Consider the following 17,833-nt stretch of genomic DNA (forward strand, 5'->3'; position numbering starts at 1 on the left):
TTGAGATGTATTTCCAACACAGGTAATTTATGACAACTGGGATGAAGATGAACCGAACAACTATGAAGAACTTGAACACTGTGTTATGTTTAATAGATCACCCCAAATGCGCTGGAATGACCTGCGCTGTGAACGTTTACTTAATTGGATTTGTGAAACAAAGAAAGGTATGATTACTTCCCCATTTAACTGGAGCGATAAACTCAAGTTTAAAAACAAATTGTATGGATTTAAGCAAATTGAAAAGAAGAAAGATACTGGGAATTGTTAATTTTAAAACCGGTTGCAGTTAACACAACACAAAGCAAGAGGAATGAATCAAGACATTTCAGTTGTACTCAGATGCAGGAAGCTGAAGATGTCCCTATTATTTTATCTCTGGCTTTACCTCTTTCTGCCACGGGTTGAATAAATTTGCAAGGCAAAGGTACTTATCCCCTCTCCTTTTACGTCCTCCCTGTCTTTCTCTCTTCTTCAGGCATACCCAGGAGAGCCAAAGATGCAGGACACTAGGGTTCCCTGTGCAAAAGAGAAAAAAACCTTTGCTTCCCACTGTGAAATGAAAAATAGGAACCAGAGAGAGGGATCCATTGCTATAGGACCAGAGCTAGTGGTTCTGGCAAGAGGAGTTCCTGCTGTAGAACCAGGAACTCTGAAACAAAGAGATCAAAAGCCTTGAAGGACTCCTGCATCCACCAGCTTTGCCTGGGAAGCACGGCCCTAACGCAGCCGGTGCCAGGGCATGAAACGGGCCTGACGGCCATGCGTTGGGGTGCCTGCCAGTGGGAAACTGGGGCTTCGCGGGCTGAGGACCGCAAGTGACAGCCGATAATGCAAGAACTTGCTTTGCTTACTTGGTCTTACTTTTACACCCCTGCTTCCTGGTTGTAAACTGACATCTCCATGGAGCCGGAGCTTCTTAAACACTTCTTGAAATGAAAAGAAAGTTGGATGCACACAGGGAATTAGGAGGAGGCACAATAGGGAGGGGAAGGGAGAAGCAGTTATATCAAAAGCACTGAGTATGTCTAACATTTGATGACTCTGCCAACAAAACTGTTACCCTTAAACAGAGGCTAAGGCATCATGCTACCATTGAAAAATTGCTTAACCAAAAAGGAAGAATCACTGTTCCCTGGTGGGTAGATTAGTCATACGAAGGCACCGACAGAACACTGACTGCCGTATGCCAGCTCGAAGCCGTACAGCCTGTGCAACCCTTCCTGGCACGCTGAGCACACTGCTTGGTACAGACTTGGCTCTCTGCTCTTGAGATTACTCAGGAGGACTTCAGAAACCATGACATAAATCTGACCAGATTATCTTGATCCTAGATGATCTTTTCAAAGTAAAAAAAAAAAAAAATTAAAATAATTAGATCTTGTTACTGTGACTCTAGATTAGGTTATGATCACTGTGAGAGGAGAGATGGTCAGCTGTTAATTCCCTCATATTCACTTAAGACACTCCATTTTTCTGAAGTGCAAGGAATGTTATAGTTATGTTAGGATTTAAAAAAAAAATCAAAATGAGGTGAAGTATGCAAATTAATCATGAAGATATTTGAATATTTTTAGTTCTGTTCTGCATTAAGTGCTTAAGAAGAAAATATTTAAAAGCTCCCAACAGAAAAATTTAAATTGCTTTTTCACTTCCTTGCTTATCTCTCATCTAAACCGTTTCTGTAATTTCTTTAATAATGTGTTCCCCTCCATCAAACCACACAAGAAATGGCGAAAGCTAATAACAGCATTAGTAGTCCTTGTGAAGAACAAAATAACAGGCATCCAAATGAAAGCAGAGCTACCTTTGAGGAGCTATAGCTGGCTCAGGGAATAATGACAAGTTAATCGCTTCCTCCTGGTCCATCCTGTAATCAGAAACTGGGCTTTCGTATCTACCGGGTCTCCAGGTACTTCTTGGCTCTCTCGAGGGCTCTCTTAAAGACAGACTCTCCTAGCGGAAGCCCAGACATCAAGATAGGAGGAATGCATCTAGATACTGGAAACGATGTGTGGTGTTAACAAAACACCAGCATTAAGTTTTCAGTACTTGTGAATAGTTTACTATTATGCAGGTAAGCTTGAGAGCTGGATATATTGGCTGGATTATGTTGCTTGGCTCTAGTCCCATGAATGTAAAAAATAATTAATAATAGCATGCCAGGTAAAAATACTAAACAAATTTTTAAACTAATGTACGTTACATCTACAAAGTGTTTGCTGCACATTCTGGATTGTTTAATACAGTGCTTTTGGAGATATGTATTTTTACCAGATAAATGTTTCTAAATTATACCTATTTTTTAATTTAATCCAGTGGTATGTGCTCTAAAATCTTGAAAATGCATTAGATAGTACTTCCACTTTTTTTCTCTATTATACAAAGCATTTGCAACTACATAAAGCAAATATCTCTTGGTTTTTTTGGGTGGTGGGTTTTTTTTGGTTTTTTTGTTTTTTTGTATTTTGAATGTTGCTCATGATGATCTTTTATTCTACAGGTACATTGCTGAAACCTGAACCACACTACAAGCTTGGTAGGATTTTTTCCTCTTTCAAACAAATATTTACTGTAGAGCTTTCAGACTTTGTAGAGACCAGATATGAATATAATATATATGCTTCTTTATCTTTCAGAATATCAATCAACTGATGATGGATGGATTATATATGAAGATAAGCAGTACTATTTCAGCAAAGAACGTGTCCATATGGAAGAAGCACGGAGAATTTGTCAGAAGAACTTTGCAGATCTTGTTGTCATTGAGAATGAAAGCAAAAGACAATTTCTATGGAAATACGTAAGCACTGATTCTATTAATTATAACTGAATTCTGAAGCAGAGGGGTGATAAAGAAAACAGTCTAGATATTTAGCAAGGCTAGAGTTCTGAGCTATTGTCCTACATTACTTATATGACAATATATTTGTTCAGAACTTGTAAATAAATTACTATTGCTTTTATTAGGCAGAGGAAAAAAGTATGCAAATGTTAAAGGCTCAGCAAAGGATACTTCAGGCCCAGGTTGCTTATCTCTTCTAAGATAGGTAGTGTTCAACACAGTGATTATTGCTTTCCTGCCCAGTGGGTTCCTCACTCCAGTATGTTCCCCATATCCCTGTTGACTGCTTGAAACCCTGGTCTGAACCTACAAGGTTCTTGCCTGAGGCTCAAAAAAAAAAAAATAGCAAAAAAAAAAAAAAAATCACAGGCATGGTTAATGGGCTTCTAGATTTTTGCTTGGTGTTGAGGAACTGCAGTCCTCAAGTCTTAATCACTTTTGTTTTAGATTTACACAAAACTCAGAGTGGAATCATATTTCATTGCCTTAGTTGTCAGCTTTGATCAGAAACTCAGGTAAGTAAAGGAAAACTGGTAAAAAACAACAAATGATGGTAATTTCATCTCGCTCTGTGGGAGTATTTGTGTGTGCTTTCGTTTTACCAGTTTGTAACTGTTGTGCAGCTGACCTCTGAATATCTTTCAGGAGAAGTCTCAGGTCAGATCAGAAGTTCTGTATTTAAACAGAGCAATGTGTTTTCCTTCCAAATCCAGGAGAGCAAAACCAATGGAAGCTCATGGTGGCTAAGGTTCATTTCACTTAATGTCTTACACTGAGAGAACAGAGTTAAACACCCAAGCACCCCTTCATAGGTAGTGAAGAGAAGCAGCTGATTTTAGGATGTTATTCACCTGATCCATTTTAGACATCAGTCTTAGGATGAGATTAAGTCTGACCCAATCTCCAATGGCTACAGAGAAAGCCCAGGAGGTTTTGCTAAAATGTGGATGTAAATGTTTACTCAGACGAATCCCAGTGGTTCATTATGTGAGCTGGAAGCAAGAAACGTGAGCAACATCTGACCGAACAGCTTTCTGAAATTCGTGGTAGGGAACCTATTTTAGAAAGCTGTTTGTAGAAGGCTTCCAGGAGGACACCTTTCTTGGATGACAGGCAAGTCCATCCATTGGTAAGATTCTGGGGTTTCAGTCTTGTCCAGCTCCTAAGAAGCCTTCCCTTTGAGTGTGACGTTTATCCAATCTCTGGCAAAATGGGGCACTGATGGGACTTGAATGTCAGAGTACTAAAGAAATGAGAAGCAGCAGTAATGCTGCTGATATATCCTCTCCAGTATATATAGAGCCTTTGTCCTCTGGTCACTGTTAATATTTTGCTTAGCCCTTTATCTAAACAGACCTCATAACGAAACGACTGTTGGAGATGTCTGCTCAGCAGCCACTGTCCCCTTGCTTCCTTCAGCTGGCTGGATGAGACCCCAGTGAACTACGTTGCCTGGGCTCCAAATGAACCCAACTTTGCGAATAACGATGAAAACTGTGTGATAATGTCAAAAGATTTTGGTGAGTACAGTAGCAACAAGAAATATTTGGTTGAAAATTTAGCATCAAAAGCTAAAATGCTTGCTGCTACCCTATAAATAGGCAGTTGCACAATAATGACAGTTCTTCATAACAAGTATGCTGAGGTTTAAAACCACCCCATCACTTTTAGGAGACAAATATACCGCAGCAGAAGGAGGGGTGTATTAGGGCAAACAGTGTACGTGTCAACTGTTTCATCTGCCTCTGGAAGGTTTCACTGGTGCTTTATGAATACTGTCTGGAGATGCCTGCTGTAATGGTGGTACGAGAGTTTCAGACAGTGATTGTCTGTATTTCATTTATTTACAGGCTTTTGGAAAGATATAAACTGTGCTGTGAAAAATGGCTTCATCTGTGAAAGGCACAATTCAAATTACTCAGGATTTGCTCCTACTTTACTTCCACCTCTGGGAGGATGTCCTGAAACTTGGCTTTTGTTTAACAATAAGGTGCAGTAATAAATCTCAGCCATATTTAGCAGATATGCTATAGGTAGAGAAAACAACTATCCCTTTCGTCTCACTATATAAATTATCTCACTTTATACACCAGTTTATTAAGTGCTATTCTAATCAGCAGTGTAGTCAATGTTCACGTTGTCAAGTCGTATCTGAATCTTAAAATAAGATGAGTTTGAATGTTTTAAGTTATAATTTTTGTAAATCCCCACATGCCTCTAGTGATAGCTACTTTTTCAGTTTCCAGAATCTTCTGTTTATATTAGACATATTTAATGTATGGAAGTACTGTTCCATTACCCTTGTCTGTAAGTGTAAGCCCCTTTTTCTGAGTAACGCTGAGATGAAAAAATGAAAGGTTACACTTCTCTGTAATCAACTATCACAACAACTCATCTTAACACAAACAGCAATAAATGTCAAATCAAATGTAGAAAACAAGCAAGCATCGTTTTTTGTTAAATTAAGCAAAAATAAATCTGGCCATATGAATTTAAAAAAAAATGAACCAAATTAAAACCACAAATCAATCCCACAGTGCAATCAACAGGAAAATGTTTTATCCATTCAAAGGGCATAAAAAGGGAGAATCAGCATATGCCAGTTATAAACCACGTCTTCTGTCTCTCAGAACATACACAACCACAAAAGCAATTTTTTACATTGGTATTCAGGAAATATCCCCATGGGATACTAATACGCGGTACAAAAAGCACTTCTTCCTGTCGATGATCTGCTCATGCTGACTGCTCACACAGGTTCAGACTTCAGCACTAAGTTTGTGGTATATAATTGGAAGAACTTGACCTGAGAGTTGCCTGCCCCAAATTATGTTCCCAATCAGGAAATAGGAAAACAAAACAAAACAGTGACCCAAAATCTCTACCCGTGCACCTTGGATATCTACTTAATTCCACAACAGCTTTTGGAGGTTGCCTGCTATTGCCTATTGCCCAACACTAGCCTTCGATAGCCCTCAGTTTTGTAAGTGCTGCACATGCATCGCTGTGATTAGTTGGGTCTCCTTGCTGGCTGCAAGTATTTGCATTTCAGCAGATCCCCCATCTGCTGCTCTTTACATGCAGGGACTAGAATGGAGTTAATCAAAACCAACAGTTTTAATACTCTTTGACACCTGAAATTTTGTCTAATCCTTTACTCTCCCCACAGTGTTATAAAATACTTGGATCCAGAGGAGAAGAGAGACTGACTTGGCACTCTGCAAGAAGTGCTTGTATAGAATTAGGGGGAAATTTGGCCTCTATACACAATGAGCAAGTGCAAGGTATGACATCTGAACCTCTTGGCGCTAAGTACGCAGCCAGCACATCCAACTGTAGAGGCCGAACTAGCCTCCAGATCTAAACAGGATAACCTATGAAGGAAGACTTGGAGTTGCTTGATCCAGAGAGAAGACTGGAGTGAGATGCTATGATACTTCCCATCTCTTGGCCAAAGTTTCATGTGGAGGGAACAGAATAATCTGTTCTTCATGGCCTTGGAAGATGGGATAAATAGTAATAGTTCATAGTAATGAAATGCCCACAGATATTCAAGTCAGAAAGTAAACAAACATCCATCAGAAATGACATAAGTGTAGTTGATCTTGCCTTGGGGAAGACTGATTAACCCTTTTGAAGTCTATTCTAGCTCTAAAGTCTATAATGTTTCCATGAAGTCACTATCATTTTTATTTAAAAAAAGTTTTCTTTTTGTTTTTTTTCTTAATGAAATCAAACTGCTTCAGTTAAATAACATGTTGTATTTTTTCTCTTTTATCATTAACTCATAGTCTAACAATACTGTACATGACATTTGTAATATTTTTAAAAGCTGATTGGTTGTTTTATTTGGAAGTTGGTTTACACTGAATTTGAGGAAAACTCCTCAGCTACTCTCTTTCTCTGATCTTTTTTTTTTTTAATAGCCTTCTTCACCTTTCACCTAAAGGATGTTGCCAGTGAAACATGGATTGGACTGAATGACATTAACAGTGAGGGTACATATCTTTGGACAGATGGAAGCTTTTTTGACTATGCAAAGTGGGCAAGACAATTCCCAATTAGAGATAAATTCGTAAAAGTTGACTGGAAGTATATTACAATACAGGTAAATGGAAAAAAAAATCAGAAAATGCATAACTTAGATAACATACTCAAGGTTAGCCTAACCAGTTTGAGTTGTCTCTCAGCTAGGATCCTACATTTCAATGGTTTAAAGCAGAAGGCAACTGAATAATATTTCAGAGATCAAGTTTTTAAAGCTGTACCCAGAGATTAATAGGCCTGCTTAGAGTCTATACTTATTATCATTCCTTTGCAGAAGTACAGAGCTTCAGAAAAGTAGTGCTGTATTATAATTACTGCTAGAATTAATGAGAATTATCAGATTTTACTGAAAATATTCAGCATTACCAGATGGGATTTTTACTTTGTTTTATTGTTTCTCCTTGTACAGCATGAATCCAAATGAAAGCTCAACAAATTTGGTACAAATTTCCATAAACTACATAGTAAAAATAGCTTTGGTGCACTCCAAGAAATTTTAATAAACTGACAAAAGTTCTTACAGTAATCTGCCAAGGGAAATACTTTTGCTTAAGATATATAAAAGAATAAATATATTTTCCAAGAAACAATAAATGAAAATAAGAGCCAAAAAATCAGAAAAGAAAGCTATTAACTTTGTCTCCTCAAACCTATTTCTATTATTTTGCCAGACATTTTGCACTTCATCAGCTATAATTTTCTTTTTTAATTTTTCCCTAGACCGACTGTATTGCAATGACGACAAGATCTGCAGATGAAGCAGGGTACTGGGAAAACACTGACTGCCAGCATAACAAAAGCTATATTTGCCAGATGGACAGCACTAAGTTTTAATTTTCACCTTCTTTGTTGGAAGACATTTACTGAACAGTCCAACCATACGAGTGCTCCGTCGTAACTGCCCAGCTGTGCCTCGAGGCAGCCGGAGCGAGGGAAGCAGGGCTACTTTCCAGCTCGGGAATTCCAGGCACAAAACCCACTCTGGGATAAGGATTATTAAAAAGTTTTTGCTCTACAGCCTCTCCCCTGCCAGCATACCCACCCGCACTCACAGGGGCTGACTTCACCTACCCTGCGGACGTAAATCACTTAAATCAGTTCCCTGAACATGGCGAGGAGACACTTTGAAGGCAGAGTTCACCTGCCTCATCCTCAGGCAAATGCCCAAAACACGTTAGAAGAGCTGTGCCTTCAAAATGCTTTTTTTCCTCCATTGACAGAAAAGTTTAGCCATCTGTGCTTTATCCAGCTCGCACAGACATAGGTGTCTGAATCAGGTTATTTTGCAAATGCAGATACAAAGCATAAAGACAAATCCATCAGTAACCTCCACCATAGGTATCTTGGCTAGTTAGACAATGCACTAAAAGCTTCTTCCCCACACTCACCCCCAGATCTACCCCCCTCACCAAAAAATCCTCACACAGCCTCCACCGGGGGGTTAACTAAGGCCAGTTAAGTTGGTTATTTATTGTTTTATATCTCTAGCAATGCTTTTATATCACAAGACCAGCAATAATCAGAAGGGCAAAAGTTCTAGTTTTCTTCGTGTACCCTCAGGGTGGGAGACACATCCGGAGCACAGCTACCCCGCAGAGGCCGCGGGAACAGGAACAGGGAACTGCTGAGCAGCAAGTAAAAATACAGGAAGAAGCCACAGCTGGGCCAGATGTTTCAGGGCTCTGTCCCGTGCAAGTGCAGAAAGCTGCATGAAGGCGTCACTAGCAAAAACACTTGCCAGGGCGTTCTCAACACTGACCGAACATGAAGGCGGCTTTTGTCATTTTTTCCTGTCCCCGTCACTAGCTCTAGGTCTTTGTCTTCTACTTTTCATGTATCATTTAAGGTACAACTACAGTTTCCTTTTTCCCTTCATCCTACATGGGAAAGAAGTAGCAGCACAACCACAGACTTTGCTTAGAATGAAATTCACCCCTATTTTGAGACCGAAGGGATGCAGAGATCCTGCACCGTGCTTGTGCTTGGGAGGAATCTCACCTGTGCTATGGGAGGGGAACCTGGAGATCACTGAGGGGAGGATCATGGTGTGACCGGTATTCACATCATTTCATCTGGTGTAGTGGGTTCTACAGATACGCACAGCTCGTCCTCCGTCTCTCCCTACTCCCTGAACACACTATTTACGGTATAGTTACAAATAATTCCAAGTTACCATTAAAATATGTCTCCTGTGTTTTAAATAAGAAATGCTTTTGCTTGCTGCTTGTGCGGCCGCACTATATCAATCTGGTACTCAAAAGTAATGCTGCTATTCAGGTAGCTAGTAATTTTCACTGTTTTTCTCCCCTTCCTTTCCAATTTGTACCTTATTCCTACAGAGCCTGAACTGTTTCATTCCACAACTGCTCCAGATTCTGATTTCATCCATTACGGTAACAGCAGCTATTTAATAATTCCTTCTAAAATGAACTGGGAAGAAGCCAGAAAAGCCTGCAAGGAGAAATCTTCGGAGCTTGCCAGTATTTTTGATTATTACAGTAATATATTCCTGCTGCTGCAGGCAGCGCAATACGGAGAGCCCTTACGGATTGGGATCAACAGCAATGTGGTAAGATTAATAAATTGGTAGGTGGTGCAGTTAAATGCTATGACTGGATCACTATCCTGATTACTATCAGCAGGGAGAATTGTAGCATGAACAGATTTAGAAACCTAGGACTGGTGGTTCTGACTGAAGCACTCACTTCATTTAACTTCATCCTTCTTAAAATCATTAAACTCCATCTTCAGCAGTGGAGAAGCATGGGAACCTCTAACAGCTGGCCTCTCTTTACTAACTCTGTGGGATTCTTAGACACTTAGGTCAAGCTACCTGAGTAACTTTTAGATGGCCATTTTTAGGACAGGTGAACTCTACTGAAAGGGACCAACAGGGTCATTAAGGCTAGTGCCTCATGATTACTGGCAGCTGTAGCTTTTTCATTACTTTTTAATTCAGAAGGGTTCACAGGACATACCATGTGCCTCTGAACACCCCTCCTTGTTGCGCCTGCTAATTTCTAAAGATTAAAAGCAGTAAAAACTATACTGTACCAGAAGAAGTGAATACAGACGCAGGTCCACCACTGTGTAAGGGCACACTCGAGTGAGCATCAGTCTTATTAGCTCTGTGACTGAGTGCCAAAATGAACTTCAGCTTCTCTAGCAAATATGCAGTTGCTCAATGCACTTAACTATCATGTTTCTATTGCATTGTTCTTTGAGCTGACTAAACTACCTTGATAATAAAAAAGAGCTTTTTCATCAGTAATAATTTTCTTAACTCATGATTGTTTTTACTAATTGTGATTCCACACCCATATAAAACATAGCAAAACATGTCTGAATTTTAGTATCCCTAGGGAGCATTTACAATAAATGTTGTGTAAAAATAGCGGTTTTGATTATATGATGCATCAGCACTCTGATAAAGCTTCTTAGAAGGTTACATTGTCTGAGACAATTAACTTGTTGCACAATACGTATTTCCATGATTCTAACAGTGCTTCTCCCTACCAGACAAAATGCTTGGTCTGAGAATATATAAAAGATTGGTAGTCACCAACCTTGACATGAATCCTCCCACTTGCACAAGTCCATAGGACATCTCTATCCAAAACAAAATAATAGTGTTTAAACCCACTTGATATCAAAGTTGGTTGTTTTTGCAGTCATAGAAACACGGTTTAGAACTCAGTTAAAATTCCACTACAGCCAAGTTTGGATCACCAGACTTGTTCTCCTGGTCCTCATAAATGATCCAGCCCTGCTGTTGCAAAGCGAAGCTTTGTGGTTCCTCCTGTTCCCCAGGCAGCGATCTTGCCTGATGGTGCCAAGGTCAGGAGGAGCTTGCGTACCTGGCCTCTTGACACATGTAAACACTAGAGTGGGATCACATTTTACCCCTCAGTTCTTAATGTCAGCAATATACTGTCTGGGTCTGTTCCCTTTTCCTTGTCATTCTTCTGATTCTTCCTGGAAAAAAACAGAAAGGCGGGGAGGAAGACTAAACAAAGACTCAAGACTCCTGAGTATTTCTCTTCTGCTCCTAACAAACTCAAAATTTTCTCTGATTTTTCATAGTCATAGCTGCAGTTTACTTCTGAATGTTTCTCCTCAAAACTATACTTGAGCTTACAGTCCTTGTTTGACAGCCACCCCCTGAGACCTGCTTCCACCTGAGCTTTCCACGGGTTTCATGTTCCTGTGGTCACATTGCTCTTCATGGTGACCTGACTCCCCTGGGGCAGTGATTCCACCTCACAACATTGCCCGAGAAGGGACTGAGCACCAGCAGTGCCCGGGAAGAACCATTTAGCCTTTAAAACACCTTCAGGGGCTGTTACAGCATGGGAGGCATACCGTCGTGTCTTACTTTTACATTGCTGAGTCCTGATTCAATTAATGTTTTAACAGTACTAGCACAGATAGAGAAACTGAGCTCTATGTATCACTGAAAATGCGCATTTGTATAAATCCTCTTACCCGAAACAGTAGATGATAGTGTAGACAAATTATGTGAAATGTCTGATTCAATTTTAGAGTTATGGCTACTACAGATGTACCGATAAAAGGAAAATAAACTTTTCTAAGTGGTACTATGGAGAACCAAAACATAAAATAGCCTGTGTCTATCTAGAGCTCCGTGGGACCTGGAAAACAGCATCTTGTAATGAAGAACATTTTGCTGTCTGCAAAAAGTTTGAGGGTAAGCTATGATGATCACTTCTGCTTTTATGGCATAAACCTTGTTGGTTCTGCTTTGGCTGAATTACAAATTTCTAAGTATATATTAAGGCATAATGAGCCTGAGTATGTAATGTCAATACCTTTATTTTGCATGAACAATGTTTTAATTTGATGGAGTTGTCGTTCATCAGCCAGGATACTGCCGTTTTACCGGACTGGGGTGAGAAGTGCCGTAGGAGTTCTCCTACGTCCCAGGCAGACAGAACGCAGAGATTGCGGGATTACTAAACATTTCACTTTGAGTCTAGAATGTGAAACTTTTTGCTGACAGGGATTTTGTAGGAAGGCTTGTAATCAATAAAGTCCACTGAGTATAAAATAAATTTTGTTCCTTCACCGTAAGCAGCGCTCATCCAGCGGCTATAGCTTCACTGGTACTAGATTCTAACAAGCGGGGAAAGGAGGAAGGGTTGTATCTCGTTATTCATGCAGCATGGTGGCTGCCACTAATGTGTTATTGGGGAAAGAAAGAGTCTGTTATCGGCCCAAACAAAAGTTCATACTTCATAGAGATTCTATGGGTGTCACTACAAACTAAAAGCTGCAGGGAAACCTTAGGATGGAACTGAACTTTTTTGCGTTCTCATTTGTATTAGAGCAATCGCTGTTAGCTTTAGTGACACAGCGTTAATGGAAATTCTGAGTTTCTTTTTAGCTGTTTTTGTGTAGTTTTTCTTTAATTTCTTTTCCAGGCCATGCTGTGAACTTCAACTCCATTCATTTGCAACTTCCGTTTTAAAAATGTGTGTACAACTGACAATGTTACTGTTTCTTTGCATAATGTCATTGCTTACAGGAAAAGGGGCTACTACACAAATATTCAATGAGCTTCAGATTATTCCATGCACTGTCAGTTAAAACTGTTCAGAAATTTTATATAAGGATTGTTATCTTCAGCACAATATTAAACTGGAATTTTCCACAGTAAACTATGATTTAGATGATATTTCATTTAAAATCAAATTGTTACTTGAAATACATGAGGGTTTGGGAGTTTTCTGGCTTTTCATTTTCTGCTTTTTATGGTATCTCTTATTTATATAAATCTGTTGGTTATAACAAAATGAACTAGAATCAAAACACCCTGAACACTCAAATATCCTTGAGACAGTCCAAGTTTGATTTAGTTCATATCACAGAAGAGTTCAGGCTCACATTGAATCACTCAGCTGTGACTGAGCAGTTCTGCTCCTCTTTGTCACTCTTGACATTGTCACTGATACTTCTAGCACTGTGTGCCAAAGAATATTTTAAGTACTTCCGAGAAAGGTGATTTTTTAAAAACTTTATTTCATATCTGAAGAACTGCAATCCCTACTGAATGAACCCACTCATATCTCATTTCTTCTAGACGTACTTCCTTCTGATCCCCCACAGGATATTGGAAAATGTCCTGAATCTGATTACGTATCTTGGATTCCTTTTCGAAGCCACTGCTGTAACTTCAATGCCAATGAAATGAGCTGGGCTCGGTCTGTGACTCAGTGCGTTCAATCGGGTAATTATTATTTTTACCCAAAGACAGGATTTCAATCTTGACATTAAAAAAAGCCATTTTAAAAAAGTCTTGAAAAGTAATGCTGCAATTCTACACATATAAAAACAGGAAATGAATGTCTTGTTTATTTTTCACCATTGATGCTCTTTGCTTTTCAGTTATGTTGAAATTAAGGTGATCAATTTTCCTTGTTTTTTTTCCAGCTGTGCTTGTTTCTTGTTGTACTTCTTCATTCATAAAATTTCTCTTTTTAGTAAGATTTTAAAATGGGTTAACTTCTTTCTGGCTTTGTTCCTTCTTTTCCATACCTCTCCCTACACAAGAGCAGAAGTATATATCACTAAAAAAATCATTAATTTTTAACATCCGAAAGGGGTTGCATTTTCTGCCTGAAAGTCCTCGCTCCACTGGCAGAGCTCCCTGCAGCCTGCAGAGCAGGGGAGGGCAAACGCTCCCCTCCCTCATCTTGGAGGCGTCTGGTCCTGGCCAAGACCATGAGCTGCTCCTTGGCTCTCTTCCACTTATGCTGCTGAATTATCACCTACCTCATCCATGCTTCAGGAGGCTGTGAAAGTGAAGCACTATACTACACAAAAGAAATGAGTCCTTTTGCTTCATGTCTTTTTAGGTCCTCTTAGCCCTCTTCCTCCACCACCATTACCAGAAAAATTAATGCTTCGGTTTGAATTGCAAATTTGTTTGCTGCACAATATTACATGCTACATAATATCTTGTCAAACCATGAAGAATAAAAGAAACAAATGATCATTCGTAATACCTATGAAAAATATTATCCAATCCCTTGAAAATAATGTGGACCTTGCCTGATGATTAAAAATCATCTTCATGCTTTCATGTCTTTCAGTTCTGATGACATGACTCACAGTCTGTGCTGTTCTCCTACAGCTGAACACTACTTTCTGGTCTCTATTTAAATCCTCACTTACTCCATACCAGCAGGAGAGGTTTTAAAATCATAGAGTAGCTTGGGTTGTAAGGGACCTTTTAAGGCCATCTAGTCCAAACCCCTGCAATGAGCAGGGACATCTTCAACCAGATCAGGTTGTTTTATTATTAATCTCATCCTATACCAAAGGCTGTAACTACCACTGACTTCTATGGCATCTAATCATCTCCTGTTGGTTTTCTAATAGGTGGTATGTTGACTTCTGTAGAAGATCTGGCTGAATCAAACTTTTTAGTAGAGCATGCAGACTTATACACAAGCAAGACAAGTGGCTTTTGGATAGGAATGTACAGAAATGTAAATGGTAACTATTTTAACTTCTACAAATACTAATAATAGACTCAAATGGACAGAAATATGAATAAGCTACATTGTTGTTTTTAAGAAACTAATTGAAGTATGAGAGAAGCTAGTTAAAATAAAAAAAATAAATTGATAGCATATTATCTAAAAATTCTTGGAAGTTGATGGTTTTATCCAATAGGTGTGAAAGGCTGTAGAAAAGAAATTTGATTGGCTTTAATTATGGGTCTTGGATATTGCATGGGTCCACCAAAGGGATGCCAGCATGGGGACTGCCTCAATTCAAATATCTCGTCTATATCTGGTTCAGTAGCAAAGGTGTGGAGAGGTGACAGGACTATCTCCAGAAGCACAACACAGAAGATACCGTTCTTTCTTTATGAAAGTGAGATATAACATGTAATTTCAGCTGCCTTTACCTGAGGCAATGATGGCTCCTCATTTCTAAATTTGAATGATCCAGGAATTGCTGTAATCGATGATAATTTTGCACAGCTGCTTACAGTTGCAGTGTCAGCAAGGACCTTTACAGAGGACCACAGCCAATGACATGTATCTGTCCCCCTGACCTCAGCCCTCCCTGAGGACAGGTCTCCTGCTCCTGGTCTGTGGGGAAGCCTTTCCCACCCTGTTTGCTCTGTAGCCTGGTGGGGAACATGTCCCAGCTGGCTCTCAACTTCTCACGGCCGGGGAGCACCTGCGTGGGAGTTGTGGCTGTCTGGCTGGAGCCCACAGCGTCGAGCTCCTCTGTATGGAGGAAACTAGGCTGCTGGCTACCAGAAGAAGAGTGCAGTGGAAAACATGCACCTCAAAGAAAATAACACTAGTGTCAGTGCACAATCAGTCAGAAAGGATTTTTGGATTCATTTTAACTCATTGACACTTCAAATTTTTTGTTTCAGCGTTTATGCAGAAAAGAAATATTTTAACGAAACATACGATTAAGCTTTAGAGTAAAATTTGCTTGGTTTTTAATGAGTGCTGCTGATATAATAATTTAGAAATTAAAAAAAAGCCTAGCTTTACTTTTTTTTTTTTCAGTTTGAAACTTTATTATGCCAGATAAAAATACAGGGATATGTAAATTAAAACTAAATTACGATTGGCAAATCTGCAAATCATAATTTGGAAAAGCAATTACATTGTTTTTAAGAAGAGAATCAAAACAAATAAAATGCATTAGAAAATAACCACAGATGGAATTTTTGGAGAAAGTAGTATTGCTTTATTAGGCTGAATAAAATCATAATATTAGTATACACTATTACTAGTGAAGCCGTTCGATGTGGAACTATTAGTATTGCTACCAACTTTTGCAACATTAGGGCAGCTGCTTTGGCAAGACAACAGTGCCCTAGACTTTGTCAACTGGGGGGAAGGACAGCCCGCAGAGGACCAGCTTGATCACTGCGTGGAGTTGTCTGCGTTCTCCGGCTACTAGAGTATCCTTTCTTGCTCTTCCCAAAAGGGTTTTATTTGCAAGAAACCAAAGAGTAAGTGACTTCTTTAATATTTGCTCTTCATGCTTGTGGTTTTATTTCAGTAGTAATAGCACAATATGGTCATTACAAAAGACTGACATAAAACGCTGTATTTACAGTCTTCCTCCACCTGTTTCAGCATTCAGACAAAAATAATATGAATATATAGTTATCCTTTTTTTTGTCTGCCTTATTAATGTTTTATTGCTTCATAACTTCAGATTTTCTTGTTAATTAATATTCAATTAATAACTAAAGATGATCAATATTTTCTGAAAGATTTTTAAACTCCTTTGTCATTTTGCTCTCCTCCAACATATATACATATTTTCCTGCTAACATTTATATTCACTTTGTATGGAACAAGGGTTGCATCAATAATTTGCTTTTCTTCCTGTTCCTGTACATGATACATGCTGTTCCAGTAAGAGGTGGATGAAGCAATTCCATATAAATAATAACAGAATGGAAGCATGATCCAGAGCGCGTATAGTGACCTTTGAAAATAGTAGAAGTGTTTTGGTTAGCTTTTTGTTTTTTTTAATATTGTGTTTCTGTGTAACTGAGCACCATCTGCTTTGGTCAGGAAGTAGAAATATCAGAATATTGCGAGCCAAGCAGCCGTGTGCTATTTTGGAGTTTAACTGTTAATTCTGCAAAAAAAGTACAATTTCCTGCACTGTTTCGCAACCCCGAGGTTTGGGATGTTTCTGAGGTTCTGTCCTTTCCCTTCCCAGAGCAAAGCCACAGCTGGTGGGGAAAGCAGCCATACACATTCGTAGTGGTGTCAGAGCATTTTCTGAAAAGGAAAATTCTCCTTTTAGGGCAACTCCCAGTTTTCTTTGAGTAGTCAGAGCAATAGACACTACAGAAAGCTCATTCTTTGTTACCAGATATATCGGAAAGCAGAGACTCAGTGTCAACACATACTTCATTTGTTGGGTTTGACTGCGAGTGGCAGTATTATTGTGTCAACACATACTTCATTTGTTGGGTTTGACTGCGAGTGGCCCCTACGTACAACGCCAAAATACAGAGAATATTCCCAGACACCAGGTTCTCCAGCAGAATGGCGTTTCAGCATAAACAAGGGCAATTGTCCCCTTACAAGGAACAATTTAATAGTTGCATTTCTCTGGTGCTCACAAACACTCCGGAGCTTAACGCATTGCTGTGCTTCAGCCTGGCTCCTAGTGCTTCCCACGCTGGAACACACACTCCAACTCTCCCTGCGGCTCCTGCTGCCCATGGGGAAGATCTGCTCTTGCGTTGGCCATCGTCCAACTTGCACCCAGCGCACAGCGGAAAATCTGGCGGACGGCGCCCTCTTTGCACAGCCGGGAAAAACTGCATAAGCCTGAGTTTATAAATGTAATTCTAGATGAAGATGAACCACGGTAAATTAAAATCTGCTGAGTCTCAAAGGAACTGTGTGCAGTACAGGAGAACTGTCAAATACCTTCAGCTTTTGATCAAGTTGTTCCCAGTCTCCGCTGGCATGCAGACCCAGTGAAGAAGGCAAGATTTATTAACCAGGGGAGAAGGAAGAGTCCATCTAAAACAGTCAGAAACTACCTGTGCTTGGAGATTCTTTGGTTATGAAAAAATAAGCAAGAAGGAGGCTTGAATGTGCAAAATGCTGCAGTTTTATTACAGTGAATATCAGGTTAAAAATCAAACACATCTTTTCATCTCTGTTAATTTAGCAAATGTGCTTCCAGGAGAAGTGACAAGGTAACCATGATGCGCAGGTTACCAGACCTTTTGCTAACATTGAACTGTCAGGCTGAAAATGTGACCTTTTCAGATTTTGACTAAACATTTGTCTTCGTCTTTGACAGATATTCTTAAAGCAGCTGCAAACGTGGAAGGTAGGATTTATTTTTCATTCCCAGTAGTTTCGAAGAGACAGGAAAAGAAACATTTGGGTTTTTTTACAAATT

At 39.4% G+C, this 17,833-nt stretch overlaps 1 protein-coding gene across 1 annotated transcript in view; it reads left to right on the forward strand.

Annotated features, from left to right (window-relative positions):
• The window catches only part of LOC309402656 (uncharacterized protein), a gene marked incomplete at its 5' end in the record, with an annotated part of 70,554 nt that overhangs the window by 15,204 nt on the left and 37,517 nt on the right, over nucleotides 1-17,833 (forward strand). The window contains 16 exon segments of the mRNA XM_081996517.1: nucleotides 23-167; nucleotides 2,504-2,539; nucleotides 2,640-2,803; nucleotides 3,293-3,360; nucleotides 4,265-4,365; nucleotides 4,696-4,835; nucleotides 6,015-6,129; nucleotides 6,772-6,953; nucleotides 7,613-7,715; nucleotides 9,232-9,461; nucleotides 11,435-11,600; nucleotides 12,993-13,139; nucleotides 14,294-14,410; nucleotides 15,735-15,847; nucleotides 15,851-15,902; nucleotides 17,732-17,761. Of these exon segments, the coding sequence (XP_081852643.1) occupies nucleotides 23-167; nucleotides 2,504-2,539; nucleotides 2,640-2,803; nucleotides 3,293-3,360; nucleotides 4,265-4,365; nucleotides 4,696-4,835; nucleotides 6,015-6,129; nucleotides 6,772-6,953; nucleotides 7,613-7,715; nucleotides 9,232-9,461; nucleotides 11,435-11,600; nucleotides 12,993-13,139; nucleotides 14,294-14,410; nucleotides 15,735-15,847; nucleotides 15,851-15,902; nucleotides 17,732-17,761 (1,909 nt within the window).

This window comes from Phaethon aethereus (genome assembly GCF_964289735.1).
Source record: "Phaethon aethereus genome assembly, chromosome: 2".
NCBI lineage: Eukaryota > Metazoa > Chordata > Aves > Phaethontiformes > Phaethontidae > Phaethon > Phaethon aethereus.